Source organism: Tachysurus fulvidraco, chromosome 20, assembly GCF_022655615.1.
Source record: "Tachysurus fulvidraco isolate hzauxx_2018 chromosome 20, HZAU_PFXX_2.0, whole genome shotgun sequence".
Lineage (NCBI taxonomy): Eukaryota > Metazoa > Chordata > Actinopteri > Siluriformes > Bagridae > Tachysurus > Tachysurus fulvidraco.
In genome coordinates this window covers 10,488,742-10,506,490 of record NC_062537.1, presented here as the reverse complement: position 1 = coordinate 10,506,490, position 17,749 = coordinate 10,488,742, and the positions used below count along the sequence as shown (strand labels likewise).

The 17,749-nt window shown below is 38.6% G+C and overlaps 1 protein-coding gene across 4 annotated transcripts in view; it reads right to left on the bottom strand.

The window, feature by feature from the left end:
* Window positions 1-17,749, bottom strand: part of robo3 (roundabout, axon guidance receptor, homolog 3 (Drosophila)) — a 146,516-nt gene that overhangs the window by 2,109 nt on the left and 126,658 nt on the right. For all 4 annotated transcript variants that reach the window (XM_047805052.1, XM_047805053.1, XM_047805054.1 and 1 more), the window contains 16 exons: window positions 17,323-17,491; window positions 14,079-14,245; window positions 13,699-13,820; window positions 13,015-13,231; window positions 12,746-12,870; window positions 11,815-11,992; window positions 10,867-11,091; window positions 10,729-10,768; window positions 10,506-10,645; window positions 9,472-9,747; window positions 9,202-9,346; window positions 4,986-5,213; window positions 3,531-3,709; window positions 3,173-3,283; window positions 1,541-1,708; window positions 1,189-1,328 (listed from right to left, as the gene is read on the bottom strand). In XM_047805052.1, coding sequence (XP_047661008.1) covers window positions 1,189-1,328; window positions 1,541-1,708; window positions 3,173-3,283; window positions 3,531-3,709; window positions 4,986-5,213; window positions 9,202-9,346; window positions 9,472-9,747; window positions 10,506-10,645; window positions 10,729-10,768; window positions 10,867-11,091; window positions 11,815-11,992; window positions 12,746-12,870; window positions 13,015-13,231; window positions 13,699-13,820; window positions 14,079-14,245; window positions 17,323-17,491 — 2,630 coding nt within the window. The remainder of the gene's footprint in view (window positions 1-1,188; window positions 1,329-1,540; window positions 1,709-3,172; window positions 3,284-3,530; window positions 3,710-4,985; window positions 5,214-9,201; window positions 9,347-9,471; window positions 9,748-10,505; window positions 10,646-10,728; window positions 10,769-10,866; window positions 11,092-11,814; window positions 11,993-12,745; window positions 12,871-13,014; window positions 13,232-13,698; window positions 13,821-14,078; window positions 14,246-17,322; window positions 17,492-17,749) is intronic.

Here is a 17,749-nt window from a genome sequence, read left to right as displayed (position 1 = left end):
GCTCCCGGAGGCGAAACCTGAGAAGGGGGACAGATCTGAGACAAGGGTCTGTGAAGGACACGGGTTTATGCCCTGTTTCCCATGGCAGGACTCCCTCGCTTAAGAGAAAAAAGGTTTAGATCATAAAAAGAAGGGGTTGGGGTCACTGGGATGGCATTATGGGTGTGTTCTCTTTGGCTTTCTGTGCTGCTGATCAAAGCTCAGGTCAGACACAGAGACTGCAGGACAAATACTATAGAGCTTTGTTTAGAAATCAAGCAAGGGAACACAATCTGATTCAAGCTCTAGCAAAGTTTGTGCCGTAAACATATTGGAAATACGTTACTAATGATATACATGTTGTACTGTCCATATATGTGTTGTAGCAAGATGACACACTGTACTATACACACGTACATATGTTTCTCTTAAACATATAAAGTTACACGTGAAGTTATAGCATTTTTTGGAATAAGAAATAAAAATGTAATAGAATTATAAAGGTTCCAAAAATAACATGTAATAATATACTATAATAATATAATATATAATATAATATACTGATCTAAAAGAAACTACTATAGACTGATTTAATATGCAATTCATTTAAAATGTAATAAATACAAAATAAAAATCATAAACATGACAAGAGTTTCGCTTCTTATCTTGTGATTTTACACAAATCCAAAGAAAGTTCAGAAAGTTAATAAAAGCATTTTTTCACTGTTTATACGGTTATATCGACAATCTTCAAGCAGCGGGAACAGAGATGGACCTGAAACTCAAGCTGCGTATTGTTTAAACACTCAATGCAAATGGTTTTGGCTGTAAAAATTTCATGGCATCTGTCTGACATCACTTTATTTCATCTGAGAACTAAAAATGTATTTCTTTATGTTTCTTTATCTCTGGATCAATTAAAGGCCGAAACTGGCCAGAAATCGGAGCCGATACCATTTAAATCATAGTAAGAAAAGAAAGAGGACGTGATGTTTATGTATTGTGGCTAATTACTGACAATTATGGTGTTGGTGTTGGATTAGGATTGGAAATGAAGGGCTTATTGGGCAATTAAAGCTTTACTGATTGAGAGCTTTGCTTCCTCAGTGCTATTCAAAGCAGATTACGGCCCTTACAGGGTTAAATTTGAATAATCACATAAGATCCCAGCATTTAAGCTTTAAGATCTTCAGCTCCAAACTGTCTCACCTCGTTCCTTTTCCGGCTGTTTCCGTGACCTCTGGATCCTGTCGAGCCTCGCGATGAAGAACTTCCTGTTGTGGAGCAGTTGCTGGACATCTGACCACGGGACAGAATGTTGTGCTTGTTGTAAGGAACCAGGTCATCATCTGTGGAGTGATATATTTAGCACATCAGTCAGATACTACCTAAGATCTTTGGGAAATCATAGAAACGAGGTTTAATTATGCACTTTAATAAGTCAAACGATATTTTGCTGTGAACATCTGTGCTTGTTTACTGCATAAGCCCATGTGTGTAATGAATCTGTAATGCACAGTGCAGACCGTGGAGATGTGTATTTTATTACATGACTTCTCACCATCTTTGCGTCTTTGAGCTGAGTTTTTGGGTGTGTTCTGATCTCTCCTCTCCATGGAGGACAGTGAGCCCCCGTCTCTTTCTAAAGATGTGTGTCCACACTCTAGGTCTCCTGCTGGGAGCTGGACAGGCTCGTCCTCAGGAGGGGGTTCAGGAGGCGGAGGCAGATCTGCAGAAAAACTCACTTTTAGCACATACTTTCTGTTTTAAGTTGAAATCACATGTTTGTTTATTTTTTTTATTAAAATAGAAAAAGTGTTTAAAAAAAATCACCATGCAGCATGAGCATCAGGATTATTCATCTCTTATTTGCACACACACTCGCCATTAGTAATACTCCCAAGGCTTTGTGTCTATAACTATTGTTTAATTTACTAACAATAGTATACATCAATAGCTTTATTAAAAAAAAGGCTGATATCTAAAGACACATTATGTTACTGTATATGATATTATATAGAAAACTTCAAGATGGCTTAGGACTGCAATTGATATGGACAATTTTGCAACGATGGCTTAGAATTACACATTACTGCTATGACAGATTTAGGGCTGCAACTGCGACAAGCTGGATGAATCTCGTAGCTTTACAATTGTACCTTTTGACCATATAATACACTGTTAAAGTATGGAAATTATTTATATTAATTAATCATTATTTATTTTATTTTTTATAATCGCTCTGGATGGTGTCACCAAGATAAGATGTGTTACTTTTTGAGCCTTGTGTCATTTGGATTAAACCGATAAATTTCTAATCAAAGATTTCTATCCTGAATTTGAATATTTACCATATTATATATAACTTAATTTTATATATATATAATATATCTGTAAATCTGTAAATCTTTATATATATTATATATCTGTAAATCTGCTTTATGGCAATTGTCCACTGGAAAAAGCACTATACAAATAAAACTGAATTGAACTGACATCATTGACATCAACATATCCTGTACATCATGTATTGTCTACAGGCGAGGGACATTTTAGGCCCTATAGGACTGTACATTTTTTAATTCTATTGAATTAATTAATAGAATTAATTGAATAAACTTATGACTAGTTTAAAAGTACTCTGCAATACTGACCATTTTTTACAGCAAATAATTATAATTAAATCTACTTCAACTTTCTTTTCAGACTATACTGAATTATTTTTATTTAGCATACGATAAAGAAGAAAAAGAAGAAGAAGAAGAAGAAGAAGAAGAAGAAGAAGAAGAAGAAGAAGAAGAAGGAAAATCTGTGTCTTTACTGTGTTGATCTGACTCATGGAAAGCACACCCACTACCTTATCAAACACAACTGAACAAACATCTCAAAAAAAGCTGCTAGGCTGGATGCTGGATGTCGGTATGTTGTCAACTCTCAGCTTCCTTTCACAGGGTTGCTCTAAAAATGTACTTGAAAGTAGCCTACAGCAAGTGAACTGGGACAGCCTCTTGACTTAATTTTCTTAAAGGCTATGTCATTATCAATATCGCTGTTCTACATCAAAATCCACAGCCATGAGCTGCTTCTGTCTGTATACAAAACTACATAGAAGGACCAATGTGTGAACTGCAACTCATATCGACAGGACATATAATAAAACATACACAGTTTTTAAACGCTGAGCTGCTCTTACCTCCTTGTATGATGTCTCTGCGGTACTGGCTGCTCTTTGAGCTTTTCTTCTTGACTCGAGCCTTTTGGCCAGGAGGAGTTTGGACCTGTTCTCCTCCAGAGGTTCTTCGTCCTAACAAGGAAGAAAAAACAACATTACGTCTGATCCGGCAGCTGTAAAGCTCTCTGACTGAATCCTTTGGAGTTTGTATATGCTATCTGTATAGAATGATTTTATAGCCTAGAATTTGTATCATTATATTATATCACTGCTGACAGCTGTAGCACATGGTAGAACATTAACCATTTGAAACGGTTCTGCTCTGGAGATTCCTTGTCATAGATACTATATATGATTTTGTTATTTAATGCATACACACCTGCTGCATTGACATTATCTACACTCTGTGTGGCTCCTTGGCTTAAATCCCGTCGGTTTGCTGCTCGCTGAGGTGTGCTGCTCTCAGAGCTCTCCTGATTAACTGACAGGTTGGGGTTGGACTGTGTTAGAGGAGGGCTCGGTGCCCGCGGGATGGGCACTGGTCCACATGGCAATCGTCTATCAAAATCAAACGAGGTAGAATGTATACAGGTCCATTAAGCATTAACAAACGTCTGGTTGAATAGATGGCTGTTAAATCTTTACATGAACTGTTTTCATGAACTTTCACTAGAGAAAGTATTCTGAGTCAGATTATAACAGGTACAATAAACAGAAAGTGGGAGCGGGATCAATTATTCAGAAGGTACATTTCTCTGAGGCAGAAACAGAGTAGTAAGAGGTAAAACACATCCAGAGAAAGAGAAAAACAAATCAAATATCATAGTGTCAGTGCAAGAGGTAAAAGGCTGGAAGTGAATTCCCTGAAGGACAATGTGTGTGATATACAGACACAGTGAGGTGAGGAGAATGTCATCAACTTCACACATACAATATCACAATACAGGATGATGTGTGTGATATACGGTTACAGTGAGGAAAGAAGAACATCATCTACCTCTCACACACATTATCTTGTCAGCGACTATGTCATCTCTCCAAACACACACATGGGAACTACATGTGTATAATATATTCAGAAGGTCTGTTAGATATGAATACACACTAGTACTGGGCATTAGGAAAACTACAATAGTTCCACCATCATTTGTAATTAGTTTAATGTAGTGTATGTAGCATTTGTCTTGCCTAAATGTAATTGACTGTCTATACTAAAAAAATAATGATAATAATAATAATAAAAACAACACAGCAAACTATTTAAAAATGTAAAAAATTCAAAAAGTATCTCTAAATGCAATTTAACTTACAAATATTTTGAATGAACAAATTATATCTTCCAGTAAGATATAAATACAGATAAGAAAAGGAGGCACCTTAATATATATATATATATATATATATATATATATATATATATATATATATATATATATATATATATATATTATCGTTTTGTTTGTTTACAGGATCTAATTTAATTTCTGCTTTCAGACAAGCATGGGCTTGGTCAGATATGAAACACAATGCATTTACATCATCCTTTCAAACTGCCAGGTCAGCTTGTTACTGGTTTTAATAAGTAGAAGGAAAACAAAAAAGCAAAAAACAAATCTTTTGTTCAGACAGTGCTGACAGTCCTGGCATTTCTACCGTACGAGTTTTGCCCTAGTGATTAATTGTAAAAATATATACAGTATATAAATACCAAAAAAAGCAAAAACAGTGGAGGCCACGTCAACTTAAAAATCCAAATTCGGATACAGATACAGATACAAGCACCTGCATTATGTAACATCCATAAAAATAAATGTCAACATAATGATAATCTCACCGTCCCAGCTGGTGTTGTTCAGACTGGTACAGGCGGGTTGGTGTGTCATTGCAGTGGCGTGCCTCCTCTCTTGGTGAGGGTGTGAGAGTGGCCGTGGACTGGTGGCTGTAGGAGGTGGTCGGGGATGAGGCATCACCTCTGGGAGGAGGGCATGGTCCATCTTCTGCTGCACCATCCATTAGATAGGTCCTTTCTGGCAGTGGTGGACACCAGTCCTCCTCGTCAGTGCTGTGAATGAAGAGAAAATGTCTTCTGTGAACTTTTCTAGTGCAACAAACACCAGCACCGCTGCTAATTCTTTAATCCATCATCCAGAGTAAGTTTCGACTTCTATAGCAATGCAGGCATTCAAAACTATGTCCTCTGGCTAACTTGTGTGGTTTCCAAGTCAAAGAAGAATGTTAATCACGCAATACCCTCTGAGTGACACACTGTGCTGTACCCTAAGGCAACTACAGGGATCTTTAATACGTCCACTTTCAGAGAGGTTGTGAACTGTTAATGTAGGAGGTATTGGAACTATGAAGCTAAACTGTTGTTACAAAGCTAGGAGTAAAGGGCAGGTACAAAGCTATCAACCTAATGCAATAATCACACCCATGTTCTCTCAAAAAGCCCTTGGGGGTCCATGCAAAGGTCAACAAAGTTATCCTCAAGTTCATCGCAAATTGGAGCACTTCACTGTAGGCTAGAAATGGAAATCGAGTTTAGATATGTGGCTGTGTGTGTTGACGTGCTGAATGATCCAATTCTGCTTAGAGGGAGGAACACGAGAAGAGCTGCTCCTATAGCTGGCAAACGATGTTACTACGGACCAGCTGGACGTGAGCAGAAAACAGAGAGGGAGGGGAGAGAAGAAAGAGAGGCTGCTTCAGTGCTATCAGCCCCCTCATCTCAGCGGTATAATCGGTAAATCAGCTCTGTTTAACGTCTGTGGATAATGTGCTTTGCCTCGTCTGCAAACAATTCAGCCCAGGTAGTGGAGAGCGATAATTGTGTGTCTGCCTGTCTCCGCTCGTACACTCATACAGCACACAATGCCTGTGGTCAGGCCAATCAGCATCTAAAGCTAACTCTTTTCCAGGCTAACGTGAACGTAATGTGATAGTGAGAGAGGAAAGAACAAGAGCATTCGGTCTATAGACCACATCAGTTGCCGGCACGCCGCCAACTTTGTTAGTCTCCACTGAGAGCGCTGTCAGGCCCAATAAAACCAGCAGCACAGCTAATGGAGCAACTGGTGCTGGAATAAGTATAAACCATGATCATGACTGCAGTCTGATTCATGTTTAATTCAAATGCTATAACTTTTAGACAAGGACGAGCAGAAACCGAAATGAAGGTTAAGAAAACTGTGCAAAAATAAAGAATCTTCGATCCTACACAAAACGATGTGCTGAAAATTCAAACCATTTCTAAAATGCAGCCAACTCTTTTCAGGACACACAGCAGATTAAGCCGAGCCAGACCTTTTCGAAACTTGCAGAAAAGACTTTCAGGAAAGAAAACTTCTGTTAAAAGTAGACCAAGTCTAGCACTGTATGGCCTGTTCACACCAAAAGTGTTTTTTAATTATCTGTCTCACACCTGTCTCACAAAACAGACATAATTTCATTTCATTCCACACCTCGGTGAGACACCCATCCATCAAAATGTATCAGTCGTTATCTTCTGTCACTTTCTTCACATTGTGAACTATATTTAAAATAATAACCTACGGCAGTCTTAAGGTTATGTGGTGTGAATGTGGCGATGGAACACAGAAATGCTGTTTGTTCACTCTCCCACTTAACTCATGCATTTTCTTGTAAATGAGCTGTTGTTTGACTGTCCTCAACACCCACTTTACTCTATATACTGAAGCTATACATACAGCCAGTGCTTTTTATGATGCATATTAATGCAAAATGCTTGCCAGTAGTGCTTAAAGAAACTAAACCAAAGACCTTATACATTGTGTCAGGTTAGGTTATTTATACAAGCGGTATCCAGAATACATTTCTTTATACAGTTACGTTATACAAAAGACATTATTTAATCACACACTCCGGTGTCACCCAGATGACGATGGGGTCCCTGTTGAGTCTGGTTCCTCTCAAAGTTTCTTCAACAGGGAGTTTTTTTTTTTTTGAAACTTTTTTAATCAGATTTTTTTATACTTCTGTAAAGCTGCTTTGAGACAATGTCTATTGTTAAAAGCACTACACAACTAAAAGTTAATTCTATTTATATTCTAATAAATACTAAGCCCTTGCAGGGTAAACATTAATGACACTAAATATACAGTCGTATGCAAAAGTTTAGGAACCCCTGTCAATTTCCACCCTTGCACCCTTGCCATTTTGTTGATTTGAATAACTACTTAGCACTGATTAATTGAAACACATAATTGGTTTGCTGAGCTCATTAAGCCCTGAACTTCATAGACAGGTACATCCAATCATGAGAAAAGGTATTTAAGGTGGCCAATTGCAAGTTGTTGTTCTCTTTGACGCTCCTCTGAAGAGTGGCAACATGGAGGCCTCAAAACAACTCTCAAATGACCTGAAAACAACAATTGTTCAACATAATGGTTTAAGGGAAGGCTACAAAAAGTTATATAAGCTGTCAGTGTCCACTTTGAGAAACATAGTAAGGAAATGGAAGACCACAGGCACAGTTCTTAAGGCCAGAAGTGGCAGGCCACGTAAAATATCGGAGAGGCAAAGTTAGAGAGAACGGTTAAAAACAGCCCACAGACCACCTCCAAAGACTTACAACATCAACTTGCTGCAGATGGTGTCACTGTGCATCGCTCAACAATTCAGCGCACTTTATACAAGGTGAAGCTGTACGGGAGAGTGATGCGAAAGAAGCCTTTTCTGCACACACGCCACAAACGGAGTCGCTTGGGGTATGCAAACGCATATTTGGACAAGCCAGCTTCATTTTGGAATAAGGTGCTGTGGAGTGATGAAACAACGATCGAGTTATTTGGTCATAACAAGGGTCGTTATGCAGGGCGGCAAAAGAACACCGCATGGATTCCACTCAACATCAGCAGATTCTTGAGAATAATGTTGAGGAATCAGTCACAAAGTTATGCTGGGGCTGGATATGTCAACAAGACAACGACCCAAAACACTGCTCAAAATCTACTTGGGCTTTTATGCAGAGAAACAAGTACAATGTTCTGGAATAGATATCCCAGTCCCCACACCTGAATATCATTGAACATCTGTGGGGTGATTTGAAGCAGGCTGTCCATGCTCGGCAACCATCAAACCTAACTGATCGGGAGATGTTTTTTAAGGAGGAATGGTCCAAAATACATTCATCCAGAATCCAGACACACATTACACGCTATAGGTAGCGTCTAGAGGCTGTTATTTCTAAATATTGATGTGATTTTTTCTGTTGGTGTGCCCAAATTTATGGCCGAATTGGGTTTTGTTGCATATTGTGCATTTTCTGTTAATCCAATTAACATAATTTCACTACTGAAATATTTCTGTGTCCTTCAGTTATTTGTCCTTTAGAAATTGCTTATCCAAACACCCAAATATTTATAAATGAAAATCATGCATACGACTGTACCAACAAGGGAGAGAGAAATCCAACATGTGTGTCCTCTGAGACACGTAAAAACAAGCCAGATGCATCGTTTTCATCTGCTGCTCACAATGTACCACAGGGCTGCGTAACACTCTGTGGGAAAATGCTATCAACCATCTTTCACATTCACAGACAGGATCTCACAGGCATTTGCAATTGGCTGACAGGGAAAACAGAGCAGAGCTCTCTCTCTCTCTCTCCATCCATCCATCCATGTTTACTTTCGACCATTCCTGGTGATTTCATTGTTTGTAGCTGGAGATAATTTTTTTCTCTGTCCAACAAGCTTCATATCTGACCCCCTGCTCCTGTGACATTTATTTTTCGGGGTCTCAGTCCTCAACTCACCTCCATGTTTAAGCAGCTTAGGGCTTTAAAGATCAGAATCGGGTTTATTGCCAGGTACTATAGGGTCTTCATGTACAGGAATTTACCTTGGTGTGTTGGTGCATATTAATAATTGATAGCTGCAATAAACAAGTCGCTTAAAACAAAAAAGAATACCATATGGAAGAGGTGACAAGACGGCTACATTTTGAAAGTCAAATTACTATTAACAAGTTAAAGACTATTAACAATTGAAGATTTGTACAGCTTCTACTCAGTAGTAGAATAGTCTTACCACATATCCTCTATATGTTCCTCCTCATCATCATCTGAACAGTGTTCTAACTCTGAAGAAGGAGGTGGAGGTGGTAAAGCCTCCATCCAGTTTAGAGATGGAGTCTTCACTGCCTTCCCCATTGACTTCTGCTTTGACTGTTTAGCTACAAAAAGACCAAATCATCACTGAGTCAAATGTTCAAAACATCACTCAGTCTGAGTGAAAGAAAAACATATTGTCCAACGGGGAAAAAAGAAGAAAGCACATTAATTTTCATATAATCTGTACCATTATCTGCTTTAGTGCGATCTGGCTGAGCATACTGCACACAAGATGTCCCTGGTTGGTTAATCCAGTGGTCGCCATCTTGGTCAGGGCTGCAGGGTGTCTGGTTAGTGAAAGGCATGATGGGAGTGCTAGCATAGGGCGTGGTGTGCTGGGAGTACTGGGCAGAGAAGCTACGTAGGTCTTCAGCTGTAGGGTCGATAGTGCTGTAGATGGGACCCTCATTGGAGCCATTGCTGTGCTTCTCATTCTGGTTGAGGTAGTTGGAGATTCCAGCCTCTAAAAGCAGCAGTGGAAAAAGAGTTGAAATCTTAGTGTTTTCTTTACTAACCGTGCCTGATGCTGACAACAGAAATAAAACAAAGCCAATAAATTTCAAGTAAAAATCTTTGTGACTGATGAATTTTGCTATAGTTTTAGAATTATTTATATTATTATCAGTATTATTCTGTATCTTTGTTTATGTTTTTAGAATTCATTTGATTTCTGTTTTGACGTCCGTTTGTGCTTGTTGATCGTCTGCACACGTATTTAACTCATGTTTTAATCCTTATCTTATTTTCTGAGGTTACGGTGACCCTATATGTGATGGAATGTTTTTCTTTTATCACACCCTCAAGGTTTGCGTATTTCCTGCCGCTACAGAATAAACTACTGTAGTTTGGGGCAGATTTATCATGCACCTGCAATCCATCATAGAACCTCAAATAACCCTGTTTTACTCCTCATTTACCTCTAATCTATAGGAGTAGGATTCAAATTTAATTTAAATTCTCATATACACAACTAAAACACATGATGCATCTGTAATTTTAGGTCATGCCATTACTTGAATTTCCCATGTATCTGATTCTTTTGGAACATATTGTATGCTTATTGTTTCTTAGCCAAATTAAGCACCTTTTAGATTGAGCTTCAGACAGGAAACTCTGTACTGTTCTCCAGGGCAGTTTTATCCCACCATGCCATTACTACAGATTAGGGAGAAATTTAAAAATCAAACTCTATGTTAATGTTTGTGCTGACAGGTTTCTCACCATTGTAGTATCTGTCTGCTGTGTCATGTTTTGAGGTACAGCAGTTGACCGAATCCTTGCCATTATGCACAAGGTTTGTAGTGGGCCAGGAGTCCGCTAGCCAGGGATAGTTCCCTATATTAGAGCCCAACACACCAGGCCTAGAAGAAAATATAGAGTATTACTCCCCAAAGTCTTCTCGGATCTTTATTACACAGCCTCAACTGTGTGCTGAGTCACCTACCTTCCATTTAGTCCTGTGTTTTCCCCATGAGGAAAGCCAACTGCAAGAGAACAAATAATGTAATAATGCGTTTGTTTTTATATATTCACTGTATATGTGAGCATGTTGGAGTGTGTTTGTGCATGGTACTTTGTCTACCTGCTGGTGTATATGCGAAAGAAGTGGCATAATGGCTTAGCTCCTTTCTCTTTTTGCGTCTGCAGTATATCCACACGCTGAAACCCATGAGGATTACCCAGCATGCCCCACCGATACCAGCGATGAAGGCAGGCTGCTTTACTACATCTGTGATCTGCTCAGCAAGACTGACGTTCTGATCCGAGTCTCCGCTCCCACTTGGGACAGGCTGCTCTGATGGTAACTCTAAGAGTGAGGCGAGAAAGATGGAACAAAAAAGGGGTTGAAAGCTTCAAAATGCTCTACACGTCTCACTGCAAATGTTTTGCTGGAATTTAAATTACACACTGTTTTGCTGCACTCTGCAGCAAAGGAGGAGAGGACACAATACCATCACAATAACATTAGTTTTAATTACATTTTTATGGTCTGTGTCATAGAAATAAAATGGTATAGAATAAAATGGACTAAAAATAGAATTACAATAAAAAATAATTAAACTGTATTGGTAGGAAAGTGGAAAAATACAGACAGAAAATATAAAAAAAAAATAGTATATGAATACAAATATAGCATGGCTTCTGGATATGAAATATGAAGATGATGATATGAATATAGGATGATGATTATAAATAAAGTACAGACGTGTGCTGTTTTATTGCCGTGAAGTGTGTGTGTGTGTGTGTGTGTGTGTGTGTGTGTGTGTGTGTGTGTGTGTGTGTGTGTGTGTGTGTGTGTGTGTGTGTGTGTGTAATTCTGTGCAAATATAGTGCACAGAATATATTTGCAATTCTTTTTCAATTAAATTTTATTTGTGCATTGTTTTTATCAGGGGACTTTGTTGCAAATCAGCTTTACAGGAATGATAAAGTTTGAGCTTCAAAAATTTACATTTATATTTATCCCAAATGAGCAAGCCAGAAGCATCAGCATTAGTTATCAGTATCTTATGATATTTTGGCTACTCACTGATGAGGACAGGGACTGGCTGACTGTGTATGCCCACTCCAGCGCTGGTCACTGCTGCCACCTCCACTTGGTAGAGGATGCCGGCAAGCAGACCTTTCACCACTGTTGACAGCACGTTTCCACCCACTGTCTGGTTAACGTGGTAGCGCGGGTGAGAGTCATTTCCCAGGCACCAGATCTGAAAGATACAATTTTTTTAGTACTGTAATAGTATTTAGTACCGTAACAGCACTTCAAATGCTCAGTATTTAAAATCTTATCATTTATAGTGCACTTAAGGATTTAGTGTACAAAAGAATACTGAATTTAATATAGCATTAACTTTAGAGGTATTTTGTAACTAGCTCAGAAAAGTAAAAAAAAAAACAGCAAAGACCAAGAGGTCGTGAGAAAAATACGATGAGGTCTAGGGTCAGGGTATTTTTTAACATAATGAATTGACTTTTTTTTTAAATCTTTGAACTAAAACAGATTTCCCAAGTTATGTGAGTGGAATATTGAACTATTAATCAGAGATGTAATTAATTATATTGGAATAAAGATTCACAGCACCTTCCCCAGTTGCAACAACTTTCATTTGTATTGATACTTTGAACCAGATTTTTTGTCTTTCAGCCAACTCATGGGATAGAAATAGTGCTTAATTTGCAACTGTTTTATGCAAAAAGCTTCACCTTCTTCTCATGTACTCATTTACATTATTAATACAACAGTGATGCACAGGCTCCAGAATCTCTATAGACTTTTCATTCCTACAACAAACATCATCTTTCAAATGGTTTGTATTCCAGCAAACATCATAACAGTTGATCACTAAGAGAATTATATATTTTTCCTCCTTTATATGTGTATATTATATATAGTAAAATTTATATATAGTCAGAATTTGATCTATACAAGTAAATATCCATACTTAACACAGTCTTCTTACCTTGTACTCTTGGATGATACCATTTTGCATCTCAACAGGGGGAGGTTGCCATGAAACACTGATGCCTGAGCTGTTGCTGAGTGTAATTGTTGACACAATAACTGCCTGAGGAGGAGCACTAGGGACTAAAAAGTGAAAAAATAAGAAAGCACAATTCAAAAGTCACCTTCGACACCATAATCCTGTAAAGTTTTATAAGCTCTTGCATCTATAGGATCTTTAAAACAGCAATAGTGTATTACATAAGCAACCGAATATAAGTGTCTCACCCTCTTCTGGAGTGCGGAGGATCAGTGGGTGGCTGTCGATGCCCTGGAATTCATTGAAGTAGGGCCTGATTTTGACCTCGTACTCAGTACCTTTGAGCAGGTTGTTGAGGACAGCACTATGCTCGAGGGCTGCTTTCACATCCTGATGGAGCCAGGAGCCACCAGTGGGACGGAAAAGCAACCGATAGCCCTGGATATACTGGGACTGGCGATCAACCTGAAACAGTTTTTTTCTTGGTTAGATAAGCTATAGACACAAAGTGATATTATTGTAACGCTAAATGAGTGAGGTGATGAATTAATTAGCCGTACAATATTTTAATCAGTTGTAGATTAAACATTATAAACAAATAATATGTTTCCTAAAAACCTAGTTTTTGTCATGTTTTTTTGCTAATTTGCACCTCCTAGCTAAACCTCATTTATTACATGAGAGATATGTAAAGTTAAAGGTTAATTGCTTCATCCAAAATATGTGAAGCTAGCCATGTGTTGGAATTGCACGTAAGGTGAAACCAAACTGCCCAATTTTGTACGCAACACATGCTAATAATTACTGTAATACTGTAGAGAGGAAAGTCTTCGAGCAGAGCCAATTATTCTGAATTCAAGTGCCAGATGCATAGAGTATGTTTTGCTAGTTATACACTGCAGATTCAGAGACAGTATTTGGCCAGTACTCACGGTCCATGTTAGCCGGATGCTTGATGCAGTCAGTATCGCAGGCTGCTGTAGTTCCACAGCCACTTCCCCCAGCTCTCGCTGAACCTGCCTGTGGTCCACCCCCTGCCCTGTTGGACTTACATCTAATCATAATAAAGTTTTTAAACTGTTACTGTCGCATTTTTTTGCCATCCGGATCCTGATTGCACGCTCCACAAACAAGATTATGATGTTAGTCAGATAATATTAAATCAAGTGTTAAATCATTATAAGACTACCTTACCTTGCTCATTCTCCCAAAATAATCCATATGCTACAATTTGCTTCCAATTTATTACAGTTTTGTTAATATTGATTCATCCAGCACTGATATGAAAAAAGAGACAGTCTCAAATACAAACCTTGTGTGCGCACAGGCTCTGAGATGGGGCTGGGGTCACTCAGTCCATAGGCATTAACCGCTCGGATAATGAAGAGGTAAATGGTGTTGGGGAAGAGGCCGGTCACTGTGTGCTTTTCCAATCGCACCAGGTCTGCTACTGTCTGCCACGTATTGCCTGCGGACTGGCTGCAGGGGGAAAAAGTGACATCTTCATTAGTCAGGCAGTTTATTAAATTATACAAATCACTGACCTTCACGACTGTTAAATGACAACGACCGTTTAATGTGAACACAGTTAGCAAACCAACCATATGATGTCTTGAGTATTAAATCAGTGAATCGAACTCCATTTATTCCAGAGTATTCATTTATATCGGTGATGTGTGTGTGTTTTTGTGTGTATGTGTGTATGAGTGTGTGCTTTAACACAAAATGGCATTCTTATGGCTTTTCATCGGTGAGCTCTGAGATAGCCATTACATGCTCTACTGAATGATGCTGCTCATTCTGGATGTATGACAGTTTTCTGTAATGACAGTTATTTTTAGCCGGGTTTACACACCAGGAAGCAAATAGCAAAATGCAACCGGGGTACACGACTCAGGCTGAACCATGTAACCTCGTGTGTCCAAAAATCTTTGAACCAAATGATTACACTAAAACAAGTTCCAAATTATATTTTGCAGAAAGACTGGTTTACAGCCTGGGGCACATAATACTGTATATGTCTGGCTGAGGAAAATATAATCATATTCGTTATGAAGTCCAGGCAAAAACATGTTTGAAAAATGCACTTTTAACCTTGGAGTTTCGGGTTCAACTACAAATAATAAACGTGTCCAAAATCTTATTAGAGGTATAGCTAGTGTTTCAAACTAATCTCTATTCAATGCATCTGTAGCATATATTTGATATCAAACAGACAGGGATATTGAGGCTTCTGTGAACTGAATGAACATAAAACCTGCTTAAGGAAGTAAATAAAGGTTCCTACATGTTGATTATGTCAAGTAATGATTTTGTAGCTTTAAATCCAAATAATATGTTATTTCACAGATAAGTCAACTTTTCCAAAGGTTGGAATTTCTTGGTCTACTTTGAACATCTGCAAAGCAACAAATTCAAAAATAAATTTAAACACAAATAAAAGCCCAAGAAGCAGGATCTCTTGTCATTGTGTTGCTCCCCTGTTAATAGATCTGATAATCCATTTGTTTCATTGTTAGGATATAATTTGTGACATTTTGCATTTGTGTTAAACAGACACATATTTTCTATGTTTACTGACAACCGAACAGCTGCTCTATGTGTGGATAAACAGTATAAGGTGTTATTTTATTCTAAACAAAAATTCTTATTATAGAGTTGCCAAACTGTTGTGTATAGGAGAATCGTAACAGCTCTACTCTGTCATTGATTATTTTCTCATGACAACACTTTCTTACATACAGTATGTTACAGATGATACGAATACAGATCAGGTTGCAGTACACTAAAGTATTTCTTTGTTCCAGGTACAATCACTAGAGTATAGAAAATGACTTCACTCTATGTGTGATAATAGAGCGGAGTCAGATTACGCACTATCCACCTCTGTATTACACACTACACACATCTGACCACTGCGAACTTTAATTGTCAGTGGTTAACCAGCATCTTCATTCTAGATTTAGAGGTTTATATTCCCCATGAGCTTCCTCTTTGCTGCTGATGTGGCCAACCTGCAATGTTCCAGGGAAGCATGAACACCGGGAGGCTCGTAAATATTCAGCTCGCAGCGCTGAGAGAGAGAGAGGCTATAAATCCAAGGTCACTTTGGCCATTGCCTGGGAACAAATGCACACGTCTCTTTCCTCCTCTATCCTTACAGAGTGAATGCATACAGCTAGACAAAGAAAAAGAATGCACTATGGCCTTTTGTACTACTTTATCATTATTAAAAAAATAACAACGGATGCAATTATAAATATAAGCCTTATATCAACTGAGGTGTCTGGAGACCATGCTTTTCTTTGCAATTCTATCATTCCACATTTACCCTGTTCCTCTTTCCCTTTTCCTCATCTTCTATCCATTTCTCATCTCCTGCTCTTTCTTCCTCCTATACTGTATGTCCCTTAGCACCACAGGCAAGGAAATGTTATTGTAAACACTACATTCTAGCCCAGAACACTCAATAAAGAATCAATTTTGGGTCATGTGGCACCACAAACCACTGCCCTGAGGGGCCAGGGAATGGAGTAAAGCGCAGTGTCAGTGCTTGTGTGTGAGTGTGTAGCACTCTGTTCAGCCTGCTTCATACCCTCCATGAGCCTCTGAAGCCCACAGGACCTTGGCTCTGTAATTAGAGCGAGCCCCATTACAGCAGGCTTACAATAGCTGTAAGAGTCGTCCGGGTGGACTGGATTTGAATTCATTAGCATGTCATATATTCCTGCTCTCAGTTCGTCTGAGAGAGCAACCCACATTCCACAGCTAAATTGAACACGCACAGAATTTTGTGAATACAAAAGAGGCACAAATTCTGAACATGCGTGGCACTGACAGTTGTATGCGCAGGTTAAAGTTCACACTCGGGAAGTGTGCATGTGCGATGAGAGAGAAAAAATGTGGGAGGAGGGGTATGGGGTCAATAATAGGGCACCTACAGGGCAATACTTCCTCGTGTCTGTCATGCTTGGGTAGCATAACTGTCACACTGACACTCAATTAATAAAAAATGAAGGATGTCTTATGAGAGCTGCCACAGGCCGGAGACAATAATATCCAGCAGAAGGAAGAAAAAAGGGGGGAGAGACAAGGCAGTGGGGAGTCAGTGAATGTATGTGTCCAGTGGAGTGAACAAATGTCTCTGTCGGTATATGTGCTATTGTGACATGTGAATGTGTGTGTGTGTGTGTGAGTGTGTGTCTGTATAGAATGGAATAAGATTTTTTTTGTATTTCCACCACTAAAATAACTATGTTATTTTACACTAAAATAACTACATTATTTTACACTATATAAAAGAATCTATGAAAATGTATCCACATCAATTTCATTATTATTATTAAAAAAAAAAGATGTGATGCCACATCCATCACTCAAAATGGCACTTTTATTTTTTTTAAATATTTTATTGTATTGCTAATTAATTCAGCCCTCTTGCTACTGGTTTCACAAATAAGAAACTTATGTATTTAATTCTATTCAGTTTATATGAATAATTATACAGTCTATGTGTGTGAATGTGTGGATGTATCTGCAAATGTAGTTTCTTTTACCTAAAGGCCTCAATGATGTAAGAGGTCACAGCAGAGCCGCCTTCATGGGCATTAGGCTGCCAGGTCAACGTCACGCTGTTCCGCGTTACATCGGTCACAACGGGTTTGTGAGGCGGCCCGGGCAGCTGGTAAGGTTCAGACACTGGAGCCACAACCACATTGACGTTCTCTGTCACGCACAGACGCACAGACAACAATATGTCAGGACTATTTTCTCCATGTATGTACACTGCTTAACTGCTTCTATACAACTATTTAGATCACAATAAGATTTTTTAACTAGTATAAACTAGTATTTAATAGCTTTGGGAAAACTTGTCACTTATGAAGCTTGAGAACTCTCTCCAGCTTCTCACTGCATTATTTCCAATTAGGTTAGTCAGTCACTACTAATGAAGGTAATTCTGTTTCCTGCTGCACAAATTGA